At 39.2% G+C, this 25,637-nt stretch overlaps 1 protein-coding gene across 5 annotated transcripts in view; it reads right to left on the bottom strand.

Annotated features, from left to right (window-relative positions):
• The window catches only part of DEG7 (DegP protease 7), a 196,239-nt gene that overhangs the window by 119,856 nt on the left and 50,746 nt on the right, over positions 1-25,637 (bottom strand). For all 5 annotated transcript variants that reach the window (XR_016433313.1, XM_090014208.1, XM_090014209.1 and 2 more), the window contains exon 6: positions 18,474-18,599. Coding sequence is in view for 4 of the 5 variants with exons in the window: in XM_090014208.1 (XP_089870334.1) it covers positions 18,474-18,599 (126 nt within the window). In the remaining variant the exon portion in view is untranslated. The remainder of the gene's footprint in view (positions 1-18,473; positions 18,600-25,637) is intronic.

Raw genomic sequence — 25,637 nt, forward strand, 5'->3', positions numbered from 1 at the left:
GGAGGGCGTGGTCTGTTTCCCACTCCAAACATGTTAGCTCATGCGCAGGAATCAAGATCCATCCCTACTTGCTTTCTTTGTAACAAAAAGGGGCATATCAAGGCAAATTGCTGGCATAATCTAGAGAATAAAGGAAAGGGTCCACAAACGGAAACCAAAAGAAAGTTCACAAATACCAGAGACAGTGGAGAGATTAAAGATTTGCTAATATCTGCCTTGTCAGAGTTGAAATTAAGGCAGAGTGATGAAGGCACTTGGTTTGTTGACTTAGGGGCAGCAACTCATGTGACAGGCGATGCAGGTAAAATTTTTAACCCTATTCCTTATTTTGGAAAAAGTAAGAATGTCACTGGAGATGGATCCCACCATCCTGTTTCTCATGTTGGAAAAACTGTCATCCCCATGCCATATTCCACTCTTACTCTTTCTGACGTTCTTCATGCTCCTGACATCAAGAAAAATATTGTCTCTGTTTCCAAACTTATTGATAATAATATGCTTCAGTTGAATTCACTCCCTTGTCTGTGCAGGTCAAGGACCTTCGCACGAGAGAAACATTCGCTGAAGGAAAAAGACGAGGCAATATGTATGTCTTTGAAGAAGCTCCATGTCATGTTGTTCGCCCTGTTCATCTGAATTTGAAGCCTTCATTAGAGTCATGTTCATCCTCTTATGCCAATGCTTTTAGTATTTCTGAATGTAATAAGTCATTTTTGTGGCATAGTCGATTAGGACATTGTGGGAGTCATTTTATTGAAAAACTTGTCTTTAATAATCTCATTCCAAAAGAAAGTCTCAATGGGAATGAGTGCAGTCATAAGTGTTCCAGTTGTCTTTCATGAAAGAGTCATGTATTGCCTTTCCATTCCATTAATAAGAGAGCTTCAAAACCTTTTGAGATAATTTGTTCTGATGTATGGGGACCTGCCCCGATTGCCTCTGAATCTGGGAGCAGATACTATCTAATCTTTGTTGATAACTATTCCTGATACACTTGGATATATTTCATAAAAAATTAAGTCAGAAGTCTTCTCTTTGTTTCAAAGTTTTCTTTCCTTGGTCAAAAATCAATTTTCTGAGTCCATTCAATTTTTCCAATGTGATGGAGGTGAGGAATTCTCATCCCGTGATTTTATTTCCTTTCTCCGAAATAACGGAATAGGAAGAAGAGTGTCATGCCCTTCCACCCCCCAACAAAATGGGATTGTTGAACGAAAACATAGGCATATCGTTGAAAGTGCCATAAGCATGCTTCATGACAGTAATCTTCCCATCAACCTATGGACAGAAGCCTTCCACTCTGCCGTACATGTGATAAATAGACTACCTATGGTTGTTCTGGAAAATAAGTCTCCTTATCACTGTCTTTTTGGAGTTCATCCTAGTTATCACAATCTACGTGTTTTTAGATGTGTTTGTTATGTGCATATTGATCAGTCCCTGAGAAACAAGTTTCAGGACAAAGCCAAGAAATGTAGGTTTGTGGGATATGCAGATGACTATAAAGGATATAGGTCTTATGATCCCATCAACAAACACATCAGAACCTCAAAAAATGTTCTCTTTGATGAACAAAATTTTGATCGCGAAGCTGACGCAACAAACATGTCAACTGAAGTTTACTATCATTGGCTGAGTTCAAAACTTTTTGCTGGCCCCAATGAAGCGTGTTCCTCAGATTGCGTGCAACAAGAAGAAAAGATGTTTGAGAACACTGGGACGTTGGGATCACAGAATGCAGAGGAAGTACCAAGTATATACAAAGGCATTGTCTATTCCAGACAGAGACCGATAGCATCAAGTCATTCAGATCATGTCTCAGACACCAATCCAACTCCTTCTCATACTCTTGAGGTCAGAAAATCAAACTGCATACGACATCCTATTGACAAGTGGGTTAGCTATAACAACTTTTCCTTGGATCTTCAACTCTTTTTAACTGCCCTCAATAAGGAAGATGAGCCCATTATGTACTATCAGGCAGCCACTTCTACCAAATGGGTAGAAGCCATGAATGATGAAATGCAAGCCTTGCATGAATGTGGAACTTGAGAAGTTGTTCACAGACCACTTGACAAAAATGTTGTCGGATGTAAATGGGTCTGTAAAATAAAGTACAAGCCAGATGGAACCATTGAACGATATAAGGCAAGGCTTGTGGCAAAAGGATTCACTCAAGAAGCAGGGCAAGACTATGATGAGACCTTTAGTCCGGTTGTAAGAATGGGAACAATTCAAATTATTATTTCTTTGGCTGTTGAACATGGATGGAAGTTGAGTCAGCTTGATGTGAAAAATGCATTCTTGCATGGAGATTTGAAGGAGGAAGTATACATGGAGCAACCTCCTGGATATCAAGAACAAAATTGTAAAACCCATGTGTGTAGGTTAAACAGAGCTATCTATTGTCTGAAGCAAGCATCTCGCTCTTGGTTTGATAGCTTCTCGCTAGAGATTCAGAAACATGAATTTTCACGTTCCATGTTGGACCACTCGTTATTTATTTTTAAAAGTCAGACTGTGACCACTCTATTATTAATTTATGTCGATGATATTATCATCACAGGAAACTCTGCAGCCCACATTCAAGAAGTCAAAGACTTACTAGGTCAGAGGTTCAAAATGAAAGATCTTGGAGTTCTACGTTATTTTCTTGGCGTAGAAGTTGATAACCAGGCTCATGGCTTGATACTCACTCAGCATAAGTACACCGTAGACGTTCTCAGCAAGGCAGGCATGAAAGACTGTAAACCTCTAGGAACTCCGAGTGTGCTTCTTCAGAAACTTAGCGCTTATGATGGAGATTTGTGTGATGACCCCACCAGGTATCGAAGCATAATAGGAATGTTACAGTACCTCACATTCACTAGACCTGACATCGTTTATTCAGTCAATCAAGTATCTCAATTTATGCATGCGCCACGTACTGGACATATGGAAGCAGTCAAGAGAATCCTTAGATATCTGAAAGGGACTATTGGGGATGGATTGATATATTCACCACAGTCATATGGCAAAGATAAGCACGAACTTACTGTATATTGTGATGCAGACTGGGCAGGAGATCCTGACGAACGAAGATCTACATCAGGATATTGTGCCTTCATTGGAAGAAATTTAGTCTCTTGGAGCAGCAGAAAACAAAAGGCTATTGCTAGATCAAGCATTGAGGCTGAATATAGATCCATGGATGCTGCTACTGCCGAAGTCACATGGATCAGGCATCTACAAACTGAAGTAGGAGAAAAGATCTCCCACACTACCTTGCTATGTGACAACCAAAGTGCTATCAACATGTCATTCAATCTCATACATCACAGTCGTGCTAAGCACATTGAGATTGACCAACACTTTGTGAGACAGAAGGTTGAAGAAAAAGAGATTGAGCGTGAATTCATCATTACTGAAAGGCAAGTTGCAGACATATTTACCAAAGGGTTAACCAAGGATCATTTTTGAATGCTTAAAGGCAAGTTGTTCATGGTCCAAAACCATGATCAACTTGAGGGGGGGTGAAAAAGGTGAAAAAGGATCTGACCCGGAATCCGACCCGAGTCGACCCGATCCATGTAAAGATTGTAAAGATTGTGTACAGAGTATATGTTTACCTTTAATCGGGTCTGGATACACCAGACCCGGATCCATATCATGTAAAGTAAAGTGATAAATGCATTATTTTAGGTCACGATTTGATACAGAAATCGTGACAGCCGCAGACCCCTTCTTGCTTTCGCCTCTTCGTCTCTCTCTCTCTCTCTCTCTTTCTAAATGTAGGTACGGGTGGATTTCTAACAGGGAGGAGATGCAGAGGTTGATACAGTCGAAGTTCGTGTCGTCAGACCACGCTGAGAGAGCCTAGAAGGAGTACCTAACCCTGTGTCAAGGCACCCATACTGTGGCGGAGTACATTGTTGAGTTTCATCATCTATCCCTGAGAGTGCAGATCGAGAAGACTGCCCACCAGTAGGTCACGAGGTATATTTTTGGTCTTCGTCCTGCTATTTCTGATGACTTCATTTGTGTCACAGTCGAGTCACTAGATCAGGCAAACAGTTATGCCATGAATGTCGAGGAAAAATTGAAAAGGATGCAGGAAATAGAGTCACCCGTAGTGACCAGTCCTGTCGACCCAAATTGAGTTTCCCTACCAAGGGAGCGAGCTCCCCTAGGAAGGAAGACTCAAAGTCCACCCCTAGGGTAGACCCTAGCAAACCTGACCAATCCGGACCTGCGTACCATACCAGATCCAAGGCCAAGCCTAGTGAGTCTACCATCCGTTGCTTTAGGTGTCAAGAGTTAGGACATGTCGTGTCCAAGTGCCCCACAATGAGCAAGAACGCCCATTTCATTGAGGGTATTGTTGAGTCAGCGTCTAGAGTGAGACTGAGGGTGAGTCCTTGGTTGAAGGAGATGATGAGAGGGAGGTCGTAGAGTTCGACGGCAACGTCGAAAATTTGTTGTCTATCCGTCATGTTTTGACCACACCCTGAAAGTCAACGCCTGCAAAATGGTTGCGGAATAACATTTTTAGAACCCAATGCAACTGTGAGGGGCATGCATGTGATGTTATAATTAATATTGGGGCGTGTGAGAATATGGTGTCCGAGAGTGTCGTGTCCACCTTGAACCTGAAAACTGAGAAATTGTCCCAACCATACAAGATGGCATGGTTCAAAAGAGAAAACGAGGTTCCCATCACCCAGCATTATCTAGTTTGGTTTTCCATGGGAGAGCATTACCACGACGAGGTGTGGTGTGATGTATCCCCTATGAGTGCGTGTCAGATTCTTTTGGGACATCCCTGGCAGTTTGATAGCAAGACCATTCACGATGGCCGTAGGAAGACATACTCATTTATTTTTAAGGGTCATAAAATAGTCCTCCCTATCAAGGAGACCGGCTTTCCCACTGTGGATAAGCCTCAGCGAGTTCCCCGGCTTGCGGGCCTATCTTACGGGTCTTTCTTGAGCCATTGTTGGGAGGATGGTTATTATTATGCCCTAGTGGCTAAGCCGTCCATGAGTACGTCGTTGCTCGTTCCCGCGGACATCGCGCCCCTTGTTGAGGAGTTTCGCGACATTATGCCAGGCGACCTTTCTAATGGTCTACCTTCGACGCGGGTGGTGCAGCATGCAATTGATTTTGTCCCAGGGTCAAGTCTCCCTAACCTCCCCGCGTATCGCATGAACCCATCCGAGCATGCCGAGTTGTTGAGGCAAGTTCAGGAGTTACTGCAAAAGGGGTTTATTCGTGAGAGTGTGAGCCCTTGCGCAGTACCCGCCCTGCTCACCCCTAAGAAATATGGGTCCATACGCATGTGTGTTGATAGTCAAGCGATCAATCGCATCACTGTCAAATACCGTTTTCTCATTCCTTGTTTGGATGATATGTTTGATATGTTGGCTGGTACCTCTATTTTCTCCAAAATTGATTTAAAAAGTGGGTACCACCAAATCCGTATCTAGGATGGGGATGAGTGGAATACGACATTCAAGACACGTGATGGATTCTATGAGTGGTTAGTCATGCCATTTGGTTTATCAAATGTCCCGAGTACTTTCATGAACATGATGACCCAAGTGTTGCGTCCGTGTATAGGGAAGTTTGTCGTTTATTTTGATGACATTTTGATCCATAGCTCATCTTTGTCTGATCATTTGTGTCAGCTCTTACAGATTTTATGGAGGAAAAAGTTGTATGTCAATGCCAAAAAGTGTGAGTTCATGACGTCAAGTGTTGTATTTTTGGGTTTTATTGTGTCGTCTGATGGAGTTAAGGCGGATCTCGCCAAAGTCTGTGCGATTGTAGAATGGCCTATCCCAAAGACTATACGAGAGATCTGTAGTTTCCACGGGTTAGCCACTTTCTAGTATCATTTTGTGAGAAACTTCAGCACCCTCGTGGCCCCTATCACGGAGTGCCTAAAGGGTACTAGTTTCCATTGAACGTCTGCTGCGAAAAAAACCTTCACGCTCATTAAAGAGAAAATGACTAGTGCCCATGTCTTAAAGCCTTCCTGATTTTAGAGGAGTCTTTGAGGTTGAGTGCGATGCCTCTTGTTGATGTTACCATATGTTTCTCTATTTTAGAGAGACGAGAGTTAACAGAAGAAGAAAAGAAAAGAGAGAGGGAGAGAGAGAGAGAGCATGACTTTCATTAACCCTAATCACTTATTTAAATAGGTGATTAGTAAAGAGAAGAATTACAAGTAGGCATATGTAATTGTTCTAAATTACGTACGACCACCTCAAATGTGTGAATATTGCTTTTAACACTCCCCCTCAAGCTGGAGCATATACATCTATCATGCTCAGCTTGCTGCAACATCTTGAAAAACCTGCACTTGCAATAGGCTTGGTGAAGGCATCTGCAACTTGGTCCTCAGAAGTCACATGACTAGTAGAAATATGCCCCGACTGCACTAAGTCACGTATCTCATGAAAAACTGGATTCTTGGCTATATGGGTGGCTGCTCTATTATTACACATCAACATTGGTGATGAAATCATCACTTGTAGATCTCTTATAATGGACCTAACCCACGTCATTTCAGCAGTTGTTTGAGCCATAGCTCTATATTCTAATTCAGCACTTGAACGATCTACCACAGTTTGTTTTTTACTTCTCTAAGTAATTAAGTTTCCTCCTACGAACACGCACAACCCTGTGGTGGACTTTCTATCATCAATGGCCCCTGCATAATCTGCATCTGAGTACGCAAGTATATCAAGGTTAGAGCTTTGTTTATATAGCAATCCCTTTTCATGAGAGGATTTCAAATACCTGAGAATCATCATAGCTGCCTGCCAGTGCACTCGGTTGGTCTGTCCATGAATTGGCTTATTTTGCTCACAGCCAAGGAGATATTTGGCCTTGTTATAGTAACATATAAAAGTTTACCAACCAAGGATCTAAAACTACTACTTTCAATTGGTTCTGCTTGTTCATCATACATATGAAGTTTAGGATCCATTGGTATATTGGCTGGTTTGGCACCTAACATCCCTGTTTCCTGCAGTAGGTCAAGTACACACACTCTCTGTGATAAAACAAACCCCTCACTGTTTCTAACCACCTTTATGCGCAAGAAATATCTAAGAGAACCGAGATCTTTTGTGACAAAGTGCTTCTGAAGATGAATTTTAGTGTCTGAGATGTCCTTTTCACTGCTCCCTGTAAGAATAATATCATCCGCATACACAACCATAACCACAATACCAACGGAGGTTTTCTTGATAAACAAGGAATGATCTGATGCTAACCTGTTGAAGCCAAATGCAGACATAATTTCAAATAACTTCTGAAACCATGCACGAGGCCTCTGTTTAGGGCCATATATGGCCTTCTTTAGTTTGCACACCTTGCTACACTCCCCTTGAACCTCAAACCCGGAAGGTTGCTGCATGTACACAGTTTCAGACAGATCCCCATACAATAAGGCGTTTTTCACATCTAACTGACATAAACTCCACCTACAATGAACAGCGACAGATATGACCAAACGAATAGTCCCAAGACGGGCGACTGGGGAAAAGTCTCAAAAAAGTCAACTCCATATGCTTGAGTATACCCTTTAGCCTCCAATCGGGTTTTGTATCTTTCAATGGAGCCATCCGAGTTATACTTAATGGTGTAGACCCACTTACATCCGACGATATCTGCATCAGTAGGTGGAACAACCTAGTCCCATATGTCGCATGAGAGCAAGGCATCCATCTCAACCTGCATCGCCAGAAAAGTAAGATGGGATCATAACACTGGTATCCTTTTTATTCTTTGGATATCCAATGAAGACACACTTGATGGCTTGGGCAGATAATTTATCACGGTTAGGTCCAAGTTTATAAACAAAGGACACACATCCAAACACTTTGGGAGAAATCGGGAAAAGTGGAGCATTAGGATAGAGAATTTGAAAAGGAATTTGCTCTTCCAATGATGAAGAAGGCATACGATTAATAAGATAGCAAGAAGTGAGAATGGCATCCCCTCAGTATGAAGGTGGCATATTTGATTGCAACATAAGGGTGCGAGCAACACCTAGAAGATGTCTATGTTTCCTCTCAGCGACTCCATTTTGCTGAGATGTATGGGCACAAGTGGTTTGAGGGCGGATGCCACGATTTCGATAAAATTGTAACAATTCATTTGACTTGAACTCAAGAGCATTATCAGTACGGATAATCTTGACAAGAGAATGAAACTGAGTCTTTATTTCAATGACAAAAGAGATAAGAATGGAGGCAACCTCTGACCTTTCTTTTATTAAGAAAACCCATGACAATCTAGAAAAATCATCAACAATAACTAAGTAATAACGACATTGAGATCTACTAGGAACTACTAGGTCCCCATACATCAGCATGCAAAATCTCAAACAATCATTGACTCGATGGACTCTGACTAGATGGAAAGAAGCTTCTGTGATGTTTGCCCAATTGACAGGCGTCACACTGGAATGAGTCAGACGGAGAAATCTGAGGAATAAGTCAATGAAGCTTTGGCAAAGGAACATGACCAAGACGGAGATGCCACTGATAGGTACTGGAAGATGGCTCGAACACAGAATTCATAGATCCAACTGGCTGATGTAGATAATAGAGACCACCCTCCTCATGGCCTCCATCAATCCTCTTCCCCGTCAGCAAGTCCTGAAAAATACAACACATAGGATCAAATATCACCTTACAGTTATGCTCCTTAGCAATACGACAGACAGTAAATTCTGAGAAAATGAAGGACATTAGTCAATTGAAGTGTGGGGGATATAGAGATGTTTCCTTGGCCTATAATAGGAGAATATCTCCCATCCGCAAGTATAACATTGCGAAGTTTAGCAATATGATGTAACTTCGAAAAATTATAGGGAGTCCCACACAGGTGTCTAGAGGCACCTGAATCTATAATCCATCTACTACCTTGATAACTCAGGCTATCACCTGTAGAGCATGCAACATCAGCAACAGGCATAGGAGCACTCGAACTAGGAAGCCGGTGAGACAACAATTCATCGTACTCTGCACGAGGATGTAGTGGGAGTCTCTGCCTCGAGTTTAGCAACTTGAGCCTTAGACACATTTGGTTTGGGCAATGGAATAGGAAGTCGACCAGTCTTATCCCAGCACCTATCTTCAAGATGTCCGAGTTTACCACAATATGTACATTGAAGCCTTCCTCTTCCTCCTATACTGCGACCGCGAACTCTCCCTCAAAAATTCAAGAAAGTACCGTTGTCATGACCTGAGGTGATAGCTAGAGCTGATGCCTGTGATTCTGATTGGGACTGAGGAAGAGTGATGGCAAGCCTACTCAGACGATTGTAGGCTTCTGCAAGAGTAGGAACATCAGAACTGGTTGCCAAAGTCTGTTCTCCTAGCGCAACTGGTAAATTTTCTGCTCAACTTGTAGAATACGACTCACATTGGTTTCATGAGAATATGTATCACGAAGATTATCCCGCATTTGTTTAGCTGATGTATAATAAATCAGTCCATCAGCTATATAAGGTTGTACACTATTCATTATCCATGACATCATAATGTCATTATCTTCATCCCAGGTGACATATTTTTCGGTTCTTTCAGTGGGCTCCAATTCCAACAAGACATTTTTTTCGATGACCAGAAACCGACATCATGAAGGTGCGAGACCACCGTGCATAATTAATATCATCTAGCTTAACTGAAGATCCATACAAAAATGGATTTGCAAAGGCTTTATATTCACCAATAACCTCTGCTTTTTGGTCATTATCTTGAGCATGTGATTGAGCCATGATAATAAAAAAAATGCTTGCTCACTAAGAACAACAACTAGACAAAGAAAAATCCAACCACCCAGATATTTCTGCACAACAAAGAGACTCTTGCGCAGTTTGCTTCTAGATCTGAATAGCGATCAGATCATCTCCATAACCACAGAATATAAAAAAAAATTAAGGTGAGACTATCAACTTCGCGACTGGAATGTTCAGCAAGACTACCAACTTCAAGGCTGAGATCCTTACCATTTAATTTCCATGGTAATGATCTAATCGCAGACATATAACAACGATCAAAAAAAAATTTCAAGACGACACCACTCAGATCTGAATCAAGATCTTCTCTTTATTTCAGATCCAATCACAGTCTTCAGATTTGTGTGCTTTTTATTATGCTTCACAATGATCAGACGTAATCCGAAAAAAATACCTTTTTTTTTAATCCACGAGCAAATCACGATGATCAGCGACACCCACTTCTACTTCACCCTTCACGACTGGCAACAACCTAATCACGATCCACGATCACCCACTTCTTCACCCTTCACGACCAGCAGCCTGATCACGATCCACGATCAGATTTTTTTTGTCCACGAGCCGATCACCCACTTCTTTACCCTTCACGACCAGCAACATCCTCGAGCAACAGCAGCGTCATCCCAGAAGGGAGACCCGCTCTGATACCATGTTGACGTTACCAGATGTTTCTCTATTTTAGAGAGACAAGAAAGTTAACAGAAGAAAAGAAAAGAGAGAGAGAGAGAGAGCACGACTTTCATTAACCCTAATCACCTATTTAAATAGGTGATTAGTAAAGAGAAGAATTACAAGTAGGCATACGTAATTGTTCTAAATTACGTATGACCACCTCAAATGTGTGAATATTGCTTTCACCTCTAAAGTGGGAATTGGTGCAGTCTTGAGTCAGAATTGCAGGCCCATTGCTTTCTTTAGTGAAAAGCTGACTCAGGCCAGATGTCAGTACTCCACTTATGATGTCGAGTTCTACGTCGTGGTACAAGCCCTTCGTTACTGGAGGCATTATCTCATTTATAAAGAATTTGTCTTGTACACGGATCATGAGGCATTGAAGTATTTGAATAGTCAAAAGAAGTTAGCGCTCGACATGCCAAGTGGGTCAGTTTCTTGCAAGAGTACACATTCACTATTCGCCATCAATCAGGTACTCTGAACAAGGTAGCTGACGCATTAGCATGAAGAATAGCCTTTTTGATGACTATGTCAGTGCAGGTCATTGGGTTTGAACAGTGCAAGGAGTTGTACCCGACAGACCCTGATTTTCAGCAAGTTTGGAAAGGGTGCCTCTCTTCGGATCGCACAACCGACCCACGGTTTAGTATACATAACGGTTACTTCTTTCACGGTAACAAGTTATGTGGGCCTGCATTCTCTCTTAGACTCCAGTTGATTTCCGAGTTACATGAAGGGGGACTAGCTAGGCATTTTGGACATGATAAGACGTTCGCTCTATTAGATGAATGCTACTTTTGGCTCAAAATGCGCAAAGATGTTATCAAGTTTGTTCAGAGTTGTAGAGTGTGTCAAGTGTCCAAGGGGCAACGTCAGAATAGTGGTTTGTATACTCCGTTGCCCATCCCTGAGCGACATTGAGAACATGTCTCCATGGATTTTATTTTGGGTCTCCCCAGAACCTCGCATCGTTTTTATTTCATTTTAGTTGTGGTTGACCGATTTTCCAAAATAGCTATTTTTGTCCCGTGTAAGCGAGCCACTAATGCCTCGTTAGTAGCTTCATACTACTTCAAGGACGTGGCCCGTTTTCATGGATTGCCTCACACGATCACCTCAGATCGTGACATGCATTTTATAAGCCATTTTTGAAAATCGTTATGGGACTTATTGAAAACCAAGCTTCGATTCAGTAGTGCATACCACCCACAAACCGATGGCCAAACCGAAGTCGTGAACCGCACCCTAGAAAACTTGCTAAGGAGTCTAGTTGGGGAAAATGTCAAAACATGGGACCTAGTCTTGCTGCAAGCTGAGTTCGCATATAACAGTTTCATGAATCGGTCCACGAGCAAGTCTCTTTTTCGAGTGGTTTATGGTCGGTCACCCACCCATGTAGTAGATCTAGCACATGTGTCCAGTTTTCTTGACCCAGCCCCAGACGCATTTGATGCCGTTGAGTACATGCGTGATATCCACAAACAGGTCTGAGCCAAACTTGTTGAAAGCTACGAAGCCTACAAGGCTTTCATAGACCAGGGTCGCCGAGATGTCCAGTTTCAAGTCGATCAGTTAGTAGGGGTTTACCTGCGTCCTGAGCATTTTCTAGTAGGTACTTATGGCAAGCTGAGTCCTAAGAAGTATGGCCCTTTCAAGATTCTTCGGCGATTGGGTCTGAATGCCTACCACCTTGAGCTGCCCGAAGATTGGCACATTTCGTCGGTCTTCAATGTGTCTGATCTATATGCTTACTGTGGAGACAACAAGTCGTCATAGCCGACTTCTTCCCTACTAGGGGAGAATGATGCAGAGCAAGATCGACCCAGATCCATACAACCTGACCAAGGCAAGGGACCGAACCTGCACGATGGGATCAAGGATCGGACCCAAGTAGTAGATCTGAACCAGATCACGGTACCGAGACGCAGGGATGAGGTACCCCTACGTACCTACTCCAGACGGCCAAAGACCCGGGCATCCCAGATCTAGTAGTAAAGAGAAGTTGTCTCGGGTCTAGGGCCGGACCCGAGACCCGGATCCAGTTGCACTCCTTAAAATACCCTCTTCTAGGGTTGTGTGCGGGGGAGAACACTGAATTTTTTGAGTCTTTTTTTCTTTGTTTTGCTGCAGTTTTCTTTTGCTCAAGTCTTCACTTTGCTTTTCTTTTGTTCCAGCCGCAAGTTTCATTTTTGCTTGTTACCTGTCATATTCATTGTAGTCTGTACCGATCTCATAATAAAGTATCGCTCGGATCGATTGATCAGATTTTCTGGTTTCACGTTTCCTTTGAATATTCGTGGCTGCTCGACTGACTATGCATTAGGAGACCAGCATCAACGTCAACCCATAGCGTGACAGCGTCGACTCCCTCGCTGTTGTAAAGAGCATCAACGACAGCAACCTTTACGAGAAGGTTTCGGCTTCCTCGCTGCATCATGTATGTTGTTTTAATTTATGTGCATCATTCCCACTGTTCACAATGACAGATCTGGACAGATATGTCCCACCGTGCGTGCGGACAAATCTGGACAGATTTGCCGAACCCCATGGACAGATTTGTTGAATTTCTGCCCTATTACCAGACAGATTTTTGACCTATTACCTAACTAAATTTCTGGCCTGTCGTATAGCTAATTCATGGCCTGTTACATAACTAAATTTTTGGCCTGTCATATAGCTTATTTTTGGCCTGCTACATAACTAAATTTTTGGCATGTACATAACTGAATTTTCGGCCTGATACACGGAAGATTTTCAGCCTGTTACATAACTAGATTTTTTGCCTGTTACATTATTAAGATCTCAGCCAGTTATATGGTTGATTCTTGGTCTGCACATGAGTAGAATTTTAGTCTGTTATATGACTAATTTTTGGCCTATTGTATGACTAATTTTTGGCCTCTGACATGACAAGTGTTCGAACCAGGGTTACCGGAAGCGCCTAGCTAAAAGGGGAAGCGTGCTTCCCCGAAGCGCGCTTCGGAAGCGCGAAACGTCGTGCTTCCGAAGCGTCCCCCTTTTTTGGGAAGCGTGCTTCCCTTTAATGGGGGACGCGTTTCCCTTTAATGGGGGACGCGCTTCCCTTTAATGGGAAGTGCGCTTCCCATCACGCTTCCCCCCTCGCTTTCCCCACGCTTCCCCTGTTTTTTTTTTTAAAAAAAATTGTATTTTTTATTTTATTTTTATTTTTTCGCTTCCCCCTTGCTTCCTAGGTCGCTTCCTAGACGCTTCCTAGGTCGCTTCCGAGACGCTTCCCGAATCGGTCCTAAGTGGCCCCACGCTTCCCCGCTTCCTAAAATTTTGAAAGTGCCTCGCTTCCCGTATCGCTTCCCGCTCCCGCTTCCTCAACTGGCAACCATGGTTCGAACTGGTTATATAACATATTTATATGATTGTTTAATGCATGATATAAGATTGTTCATGTTTCACACAGTGTCACAAATTTTGTAAATTCTGGTTTTTGGACTGGTTTTCGGTTTTAACATAAAACTAATTTTTTTTGTGGATTGTGAACAGCCCAGCCGACTGCAGTCAGCTGGGCAGTTCAAAAATATATAAAAGCCCAGCCGACTGTGGTCAGCTGGGCATAGCAGTCTTTGTTGGCTGGGTATATCTGTCCCCCTTTTTTTAGGGATTTCCAAACACTATCAAGCCCAGCCAACTGAGCAAACTCCAAGGTGTTCAATCCCAGCCGACTGCAGTCAGCTGGGTGTTGATTCAAACAAAATAATAATAATAATAATAATAATAATAATAATAATAATAATAATCTATACATGAATTGAAGATTATAGCGTGACAGAAAAATAATAATGAGTTCATGAGGCTGACTTCAACAATTAGCCATACCCATTAAGCAGTGACGGGTTGAGCACATAGGTTGCCCGATTCCCTGCACAATCGGCCTAGCAAGTTGGCCACGAAGAAACATTTAAATTGATAAGATTCATGCATTTATGATTAGTGTTCAGATTTATGTATGTGATTAATGTTCAGATTTATGTATTGCTACCCATGTCCAGATTATGTATTTCCACTTATGATCGGACTATTATGCATGATTTTATGTGACTGTTATGCATGCTTTCATGTAATTATTAGGCATGTTTTTATACAACTGTTATGCATGCTTTTATGTGATTGTTGATGAGTCATAAAATTTCACTAGTGTTGTAAAGGGGCACCACATATGTGCAGAAAATAACATGGGACTGAATATGGTCATCGGCTGGGGTTGCAATTGTTTTGTCTAAACCCAGCCGATTGCCAATAGTGTCTTAGTGTTGTCCCGTGTGCAGGGCAGCATTGTTTCGGGCTCGATGGGTGTGTATTGTATCCCTAGCTTGCCCGAATTGACAAAAATATTTGTTATTTGCATATACTCGTGAGATTTAATAAAATGTGAGCATAGATATGCATATTATGAATACGTGAATTTTGAAGTTATAATATTGTTGAATTAACATGATCATGTGCATGTTTGAATATTATGCATGACATGAATCATGAGACACGATGTATGTTGCAAGCATACGTTCATATGCATATGTAATATGTTTTTCATGTACATTCATATTGTGTGTGAATGACGTGCATTGGTGGACATGTTGAATTATTGTGATTACATGTTAATTGTGGTTTTTGTATGAGATGCATAAGTGGTCTGATGTGAACCACTATAGGCCATGTGAGCCACGAGTAGGTCTTGTTGTGAGTTTTGTTGAATGCCTTACAAAAAAAATTATATAAAATTTATTGGTTTTCTAAATTAATTGCATTGTTAAATATTGTAGCGGGCAAATGTCTCATGATGTATTTTGCATGTTGATTTGCAAAACGAAGCTTTTGTAAAGAACCTATCTTTTGATAAAAAGATAAAAGAGATAAAACAGTGTAATTAATGTTTTCTTCTTGCATATCCCTTCCACAGTTTGGGAATCTTGGATGACGATTTTGAGGAACCATGAGGATACTAAAACTCTGTGTGTGATTGTACTCCTTAACACGATATGGTGGTTCGCTTTCCGACCACGATTTTAGAGAGTTTTTGTTATTTTTCCTAGAGTGGTGCATAGACACAGCTGTTGTTATTGGTATACCAAGAAAGTGGCATCAGTGGATGTTGATTTCTAATATTCCGATGGATGGTGTTAATTCCTGATATCGGTCGAGGAACAAGTGTAGAACCCAGTAATAAAATACAAATTATGTGTTAAGCTATAACTGGAATCATATCTTGAACTTCAAAAATTGTTGTGCACATTTTTTAGTATCCGCGGTTTTTAATGAAAAAGTAGAACTAAACTTTTGTGCATTTAATAGAAACATGCATAAAAAATAAAACTTTAATAATAACTTAATAATGTATTCATGCATGAGCATTAAAATCATGCATATTTACTATTTTGCATTAATTCACGCATCCTTACCTGTTTTTTTCCATGTGAGAATTGTTGTTGCATAATAATTGTTATTAAATGTATGAATAGTTACTTAGATTATGAGATAGTTGTAGTTATGTTCCTTTAAAAATATTGCATGGATTCGATTTATGTTTTTCCTGCCTATTGGGATCTTTAGAGGAATTCGTACACAGGACCTTTGATTCTGACCCTGCGCTCAGCCCAATGATGAGGATGTCTGCTATATGGGGCTTATGAGGCTACGTGACTACTTCATGATATTTTGTTTGCGACAATGTGACTCCATAATTTTGGACATTTATTTGATTATGTTCTTAAACTTTAATTATTAATGAATAAAGTTAATTAGTTGATTGTTGGGTTAATGTAAGATCTCTTGTGGTTTGGATTGTGTTATGTTTGTAAGTCCCCGGATCTCTTAGTTTAGTTTCCGCAATTGTTTTAAAAAAAAAATCATTTTTCAACAAGGATGAGTTGGGGTCGTTACAATTTATGAAAAAGAAAAGAATTCCAAAAAGAAAAGAACAAGCACAAGGAAATGATAGAGATAGTACAACCACCGAGAGTTGGCTCACAAGTATCTTGAATTGGAAAGGTACAAAATGGAAACCACAATCTTCCAGAGACCTTTTTTCATCCGAGAGAGAGAGAGAGGGAGTTCCTTAATAGAATTTAAAATTAAGATGAGGTATACCTAATTATATAAGAGAAATAGACTTACTATTTTTAATGAAAGAGTTTTCCCAGTGGTCACCGTCCAAACATCTCTCTGAAACTTTTTTTTTTGAGAGAGAGACTGTCCAAACATCTCTCAACCACTCAGCCATGTCGCAGTCCATGACATGTGTCCCAGTATTCTCAAGTTTTTACACATACTGACTTAATTTATTTAAGGTAACTAAATCACAAAAAATATTCAGATAAGAAAAGATAAACTTTTCATGCAATCCTTCCAAATTATTCATCAAAAGATCCTAAGGCAAAAAGATCCATGTATTCCAGTCATATATAAGTAAAGGGAGGGCTTCTTTTTCAGTTTCTCAGTTATACAGGAAGGCTAGCAAAATCAATACCTTGAACAAAAGCGTCTTCATCAAAACATGGGCACCCGCAAAATGAATAAGATATCCCATATACCTACGCCACAAGGATACAGGCATCTCTATGTTACCGGTATATGCCATTTTAGGTGGTGTACCTGGGTCGACACATGTCGACACAGGGGTGAGTACCGGACAGACCATTTTGTGTGTCCTATATTTTCAGTATATAATATATTATATTTTCACTTTATAACTTTATATTTTCAGTACATAATATATATTTTAGATATAGCATATATATTTAGACTATATTCAGTTTATTTTGAATTTATTTTGCATTTATGTGATATTTAATATATATACAAATATATGTAGCCGTGTCCACGTACCCATATTTTTTGGAATTGCCATGTTGTACCTTCCGTATTCGTGCCCGCACCTGCACCCATACCCAGGTGACAGAGAGACTCATATGTTGACTGGACACAGATATGAAGCACAAATCTGAAAAAAAAATGGGAAAAGAGGATACAAGAACATGGTTTTGTTATTTTAACTGATAAAACATACACTAGATATTTTAGTATATAAAATTTTGTTTGTCATTGAAAATATTATATAATAATTAAAGTAATACAAAAATAATATGGAAGATGTAACGACGTGTCACATCGCATATCCACGTGCCATGTTGTGTCACCTACACACAGGCCTAGATAACGTGTCCTGTGACACAGAAGTAAACAACTGTTTGTAGAACTAGGAAGGGTCTCAAAGCTATGTTGTCAAAGGCACGCCTAGGTGCTGGGCACCACCCAGCTCGACTAGGCGAGCTACCTAGTCGGTTCAGTATATATATATATATATATATATATATATATATATATATATATATATATTGTGTATGTTTTGTTTATCTACTTTATTGATTAATAATTGTTTGTTTTGAAATGTTTAATTAGAACAATGGAAGATGCAAACCCAAGTAATATTAATTGTTTGTTCGATGTTTAATGTCATTCACTCTTATGTTTTGACCCTTTAATATTAATTGTTATGCTTCATACATGCTTTATTTATCTCAATATTGTGTAGTTTATCTTTTTCTACATTGTTTGTTCTTAATTATTTTTGCCCGCCTAGGCCCCGCCTAGTCAGCCTCCTAGGACTTTTCGAAGGTACACCGACTAGCCCCGCCTAGCGCTTTTGACAACATAGTCTCAAAGTAACAAGGTTCAAGAACAAGATAAAGCCAAATCCTCAGATATTGTAGGAAGTCTAAATCACTAAAAAACATTTTGATAAATCAGCAGAATGCTAAATCTATGGAGATTTTCTGCTTATGAAATGCAAGGTTTTTGGAGTTGATGTTTCAATGTTCCCAAGTAACTAGCAAAACCTATCTTATGATACAGGAAGATGATTGATCCATCATTTTGAAATAATAACCTGCCTCCTTTTAAATTAACAATGATAATAAAAATATATATATGAAAGTCATCCAGATGGATTAGATGCAGAATAGAAAAAACCCACTCGTTCTAAAGGAAGGAAGAAAGCAGAAGCACTTGACGACTTGCTTCCTGCATTCAAAGCCACTGCCCTTCCTTGCCAATCAATCACTGGTGATCCACTAGAACCTCCTTTTGTCCCAGAGGCTGCCTGGCAAAACATAGCCAATGGTGAAATACAATATTTGATCTACTAAAATTCAAGATCACAACATTCTGAAAGCATAATCATAATATATTGGAGAATAGAAGTTGAAAATGTGAATTAAGAGCACGTAAAGAAACTTGAAAGAATAAATTTCCATCATACTATTTCCATAAAATAAAGGGAGTGTCACAGAGGTATAGACTAGGAAGACAATATAGGCACGAACTGTGGTTGGTTGAGGATTTAGTTTATGTTCACTCAAATATTCACTTGCTGAAAACAAGAACGCCTTCTTGATAATAGAATACTGTAGGTAATGAGATGGATGTTCATGCTTGAAAGAAGCAAGCATGACATATGATGAGTCTAACTTGGATTCAGTGTTTTACAGGTTGACTTTAGCTTTCTTTTCAGGGAAAATCATTTCTTGCATTGAAAGTTTATAGGTAAAAAGTATAAGATATTGTTACTTTTGTCTAGAACTAATGCATTTTCACTTGTTAATCGGTTTTTTCAATTATACATTGATGATTCATAAGAATCACCTATGATAAAATGAAACAATTAGAGAATAAAATTTATGAGCATAAATAGTTCAATATCCTCGCTTCATAATTCAAATTTTGAAGTTGATCTTTTGGTATTTTCTATTTTTTTGAAACATAAGTTGATTTTCATAAGTATTGCAAATCCAACTTCTCAAGGTCCAAAACTGTTGCACTTGTGGCCAAAATCTGCATTCTCAGTGTCCAGGTAGCATAAGATATCAATTATATGCTTGTTGGTATAATTTTACTAGTTTTATACATAAAATAGAAGTTAACAAAGCGTAAGCTTAGCTTAATCCCTAGTTAAGATAAAACAAGATGAGTCAAGACTCGAGCTTTAGGTTGAAAAAACTTGGATGGAAAAAGGCCCTTCAATCTTTATGGAATTAATGGAACTACATGATTTATTTTTCTTTTAATGTACCAGAAATAAAGGTTTTTAAGATCTAAATGCAGCTGGATTATCTCCCTCCCAAGAAAATATCCACTCTTTATATCTATAGGTCACTTCTCAATGAGCTAGGCCTTGTTTCTTCAGTTACTTGAAAATATCCAATTATTGTAGCCATTTCAATCTTAAACCAGTCCAGATTAAAACTCTCGCTTTCTCTCTTTCCAACAAAAACCCACTATGCACCACTCATTTGGACGATTTCATAGCTTATGTTAGTAAACTCGTCTGTCTTGGCCAAGATTGGGACAATGCATCGATCAAGTCCTGACCTCCAATAGGTACTTAGCTTTCTCTCTTTCCAACAAAAACCTACTATGCACCACTCATTTGGACGATTTCATAGCTTATGCTAGTAAACTTGTCTGTCTTGACCAAGATTGGGACAATGCATCGATCAAGTCCTGACCTCCAATAGGTACTTATATAAGACCCAAGTACCCATGTGGGCACGGTGCAAGACAGTACAGGTATGGGTGTGGAAGGGTACAATCTACAAAGAGTCCAATCAATCCAGTTTTCACACACAATCAGCATTGACTAGATCAATTTTATCTATCTTTTGGTTTCAATCAATGTTGACCTCAAACAATGTTGTCCAAGTTTTTGGGTCTTAGAATTCATTAAACACCAGCTAGATTAATGTTATAAAAAACATACTGGAAGGGTCTAAGATATGGGTGTATTCGACAGATCATATTTTATTGCAAGATATGCTTTCAAAAGATTATTAAAAATTCAATAAAATGAAAATTGAAAAGAAAAAAATTATAATATGACAATATATGTACAAAAATATATATAATTTAAGCACTAAAAGTTTAGAACATCAAATACACCTAAAAGTAGGCAGATAAAAGTTACCTATGTAGTTAAAATGATGCCTGGGATGTCTAGGTGCAATTCTACGGCTTAGGAGTGCCAAGGAGCCTATGCCTGGGATATCATATTTTATTGCAAGATATGCTTCGGAGTACCAAAACTCCTAGGCCTTTCCAATTCCTAGGTGAGTGCTTTAAAAGGTACCAATTTTACGACTATGATGCCCAGTCAATAACTAAGCTGCCCTCGCCTACGCACGAAGGCAATTTAGTAAATTTTATTATTATTCTATGTATTTTGTTACTCTTTGTATATATATAATTATATATAGGTGTGTATTTTTGTGATTTGTTCTGTGAAATGATGAAAACTTGTTTAGTTAATTATATATATTGATTATTTATATATATATGTGTGTTTGTATTACTTTTCTTTTTGGATTTTTTATATGAAACATTGAAAGCATGCACAGTTAATTTTAATTGATTATGTTTTTTATATATGTGTGTGTTACTTTGTTTCTAATGAATTTTTCTATAAAAGCCTGAAAGCATGTTTAGTATTACTGATTATGTAATATGTTATTTATATATGTATGTCCTATTGTGCTTCTGTGAAAGGGTGAAAGTATGATGTGAAAGGCTAAAAGCATATTTTGTTGATTATACTGAATATGTTATGAACTATTGAATATTATTTATATATATGTGTGTGTATGTACAGTCATATATATTTATATTTTGATTATGTATATTTTGTGAAAGCATGTGTAATTTTGTACTTGTGTGATGAAAACATATTGTTACTAAAAGAATTAAAGATATTTTTATGTATATTATGTACACTTTTTATATTTTAATTGAGGTACTGACCAGTCCGACTAGTCCCGCCTAGTCCTCGACTAGTCGTTTTAGGGGTCTACCAACTAGGCACTGCCTAGCACTTTTGACTACATAGATAGATTCACAAAAATGGCATTTCAGTAATCCCCACTGAAAGTCAAGTTTGTCGTATTGGCATGCTAAATCGTCTCTGTTCTTGTCATTGATAGATCTAACCACCCCCAAGATGCAAGTTTATGGAATAAAAGAAAAGATAAAAGGAAAATAAAAGTCAAGACTCAAACAAAAGGAAGAAGAAGCAAGAGAAAGAGATTAACAAAGAAAACCCTTTAAAATATAGTACATCAAACCTCTTATCTCACAGATTTGAGCATCAAAGCATCCAGGAGCAGATGAAGGTAGATCTCTCATAAAAATCTACTTTTTAGGGCTCAAACCTCCCCAGGGGTAAATGGTAGTAGGTTTTTCAAAATAATACCTTACAGATCTCGGTTTTAGCCACATCCTTAATTTTAAGGTAGTTCTAAAATGCTAAAAGAAAAAGAACTTTTGAGATTTGGGCTTCAAATTGTAGTCAACACCCCCCCCCCCGACCCCGCCCAAACACCCAAGTGGTTAGACCCCATAAGTGGCCATAAGACGGTCTTCATGACTTGTGCTACATCTTTGTTTCTCGGATATGTTAGTCGTATGACATATCACTACAATATAAATGAACTTAGTGTGAGAAATCACACCAAAATGTGTTTACGCAGAAGAGAGAGAGGATCCGTTATGGAAGGGGCCCTAACTAAATATTATTCTCTATGCAATCTGGTGCCCTATATTCTCAATATATATATATATATATAACATGGGTCGGGTCAGGTATGTTACATCAAACCCAAATACAATAAGAGAGCCAGACCTAACAATAACATACACACATATGGAACAATATACCAATCTCAATACCCTCCCTCAAGTTGTGCACGGTGTTGTACCATAGACAACTTGTTCTTTAAGAACCAAAATTTTACACTTGTAAGTCCCTTGGTTAATAAGTCAGCGACTTGATCTGCTGTCGGAATGTAAGCTGGTTCAACTTCCTTATCTTCAATTTTTTGTCGAACAAAGTGTTGATCAATCTCTATATGTTTCGTGCGACTGTGATGAATGGGATTGAATGCGATCTGTATAGCACTCTGGTTGTCACGCTTGTCACACAAGAGGGTAGTGGGAAGAACATTTTCTCCTATTTCAGTTAAGAGATGTCTCAACCACGTAGCTTCTGTTGTGGTCGTTGTCATAGACCGATATTCAGTCTCGGTGCTGGACCGTACAACAGCTCGTTGTTTCTTACTGCTCCAGGCGATAAGATTCCCATCAATAAAAATGTAGTACCCTGACACCAACCGCCTGTCATCCGGGTCTCCAGTCTAGTCAGCATCTGTATACACAACTAGTTGGTGTCGTTCACCTTTAGTTTTAGCTTGATAATAAACTAGACCATCCCCAAGAGTTCCTTTCAAGTATTGAAGAATCCTCTTAACGGCATTCATATGCTCTGTGTGTGACTCATGCATAAACTGCGAAACTTGATTTACTGCATATACAATGTCTGGTCTAGTAAATGTGAGATATTGAAGCATACCTACAAGACGCCGATATTATGTGGGATCTCCATATATTTTCCCATCCTGGGAATTGAGCATATGATTGAGCACACTAGAAGTAGCGAGAGGTTTACAATCTTTCATGCCTGCCTTATCGAATAGGTCCAAGGTGTACTTATGTTGGGTTAGTAAGAGACGTTCACCCTGTCTATCAACTTCAACTCCCAAGAAATATCGCAAACCGCCCAAATCTTTCATCTTGAACTTCCTATTTAATAGAACCTTTGTGAGTTCTATGTGGTCATTCGAGTTCCCAGTGATGATAATGTCATCCACATATATAAGTAGGAGAGTAGATACCTAATGATCTCGAAAGATAAAGAGAGAGTGATCCAAATGAGACTGAATGAATCCATGCCTTTGAATTTCAAGAGAGAAACTATCAAACCATGAGTGAGATGCTTGCTTTAACACATAAATTAACCTTCGTAGCTGACAAACATGTGTGCCAGAACTATTTTCTGCATAACCGGGAGGCTGCTCCATGTACACTTCTTCTTTCAGACTGCCATGCAGAAAGGCATTTTTGACATCTAGTTGACTGAGAGGCCATCCATAATTGACAAACAAAGACCAGATTAACCGAATGGTTCTCATCTTAATCATGAGGCTAAAAGTTTCTTCGTAGTCGTGTCAGTATTCTTGTGTGAAGCCCTTAGCTACTAGCCTCGCCTTATAACGTTCGATAGATCTATCAGGTTTGTACTTTATTTTATAAACCCAATTTAGACCCTACAACATTTTTATCTAAAGGTCTAAGGACAACATTCCAAGTCCCGCACTCATGTAAGGCCTCCATCTCCTCATTTATAGCCTCCACCCCCTTGATTGAGTTAGATGTTTGTGAAAAGTTGATAGGTTCATCCTGCTTTTCAATTTGAGACATGAATAATTGTAATTCCATGGAGAAGTTATCATAACTGACCCACCTTTCAATGGGATGACGCACCCTTTCAGACTTCCTGGGTAGCACATCAAGTCTCTGATCATTATTCTTGTTTCGCCGTGTATAGACAATCCCTTGAAATTTTGCGAAATCTTGGACAGATTTTGTAATGATTTGTTTGTCTCACAATTCTTCCCTTTGTGCTTGTACATTAGTCTCATTTTACTCAATAGGTTGTATAAGGCTTGGCAAAGTACCTTGTGTTTTTGTATGATCAAATAGCTCAGCAACAAGCCATGGCTGGTATCCTTCAACATCTTTGTTGGGCTCATATGTACTCATTAAGACCTCAATATTAGTCTCATCAAACACAACGTTCCTCGAGACCCTGATGTGGTTAGTGACGGGATCATAACAACGATTTCCTTTGTATTGATCAGCATATCCCCTATCACATGGGTGCGGGTGCGGGTGCGACACAGGTGCGGCGCAATTTTAAAAATTTTGGACACGGGGACTCGGCTATATATATATATATATATTTAAAAAAAGTGCACAGTTTGTGATTGGGCACACAGCACAGTCTAAACTATGCACAACACACAGTCTCTTTATATATATATATATATATATATATATATATATATATATATATATAAAGAAATCATTTTTTTTTAGTTTTTTCACCTTAAAAATGAACGAATATAGACTCGGTCAACGTTGACCGAGTCCAAAACGAGGACGGACTCGGCCTCGATTCGTTGACCGAGTATGGACCGTGTCCTAAGCCGCACCCGTGTTGGGGCGTGTCGACTCGGGTGCGACGCCTCCCTAGCCGAGTCCATGTGACTTAGCATATCCCACAAATTTACATTTGCACGCTTTATCCTAAAACTTGTTACGCTGGGAACTGTCAATATGAACATAACACACACAACTAAACACTTGTAATTCATTGTAATCAGGATAAACTTTAAATAATGTAAAATAGGGAGATTGATTTTCTAGTAGTTTCATTGGCAAGCGATTTATGATGTACACGGTAGAATGAAAGGCTTCTGTCCACAAACTGAGAGGAATACGACTATCATGTATCATGCTCAATGCACTCTCCACAATATGACGATATTTTCTTTTCACTACACCATTTTGCTGTGGTGTGTGTGGACAAGATATGCGACGACTGATTCCATTATCTTGAAAAAATTTAGTAAATTCCTTCGATAAATACTCTCCCCCACCATCACATTGAAAATGTTGTATTTTAGACAAAAATTGATTACAAACTAGAGCATAGAATGAGCAAAAGAGCTTAAACACTTCAGATTTATGTTTTATAAAATAAATCCAGGTATATCTGGAGTAGCTATTGTTAAAATGTAAAACTGTACATATATGTATATATAATAATATTATATTATTATATATACAAATACATTTTTCATTTGTTTCTTTTCTGTAATTTTTTTCCTTTATTTTTATTTTTTGTCTTTATGTCATCTAGTTCAGTTTGAACTAGAATGACTGTTGCTAGTCAAGTCCTGTCCAGACTTGACTAGCAATAGAGCTATTGGACTGACACAGTCCAACAGCTCTTAATAGAGCTGTTGGACTGACACATTCCAACAGCTCTAAATAGAGTTGTTGGACTGTGCCCAACAGCTCTATTGAGTCCTCTTTCAGTTGTGTATATAAAGGGGTGCAGCCCCTCTTGTATTTTACTCCAATGCTTCTTAAGCAATTGGTTTTTCATATCAATAAAGAATACATTCTTATTTTTATTTTGTTTCCAGTTATACCCTTTTTAAGGGTTATGCTTTAGTGTCATTCTTGACAC

This window comes from Nuphar pumila, chromosome 7 (genome assembly GCF_984573655.1).
Source record: "Nuphar pumila chromosome 7, dmNupPumi1.hap1.1, whole genome shotgun sequence".
In the NCBI taxonomy this organism is placed as follows: domain Eukaryota; kingdom Viridiplantae; phylum Streptophyta; class Magnoliopsida; order Nymphaeales; family Nymphaeaceae; genus Nuphar; species Nuphar pumila.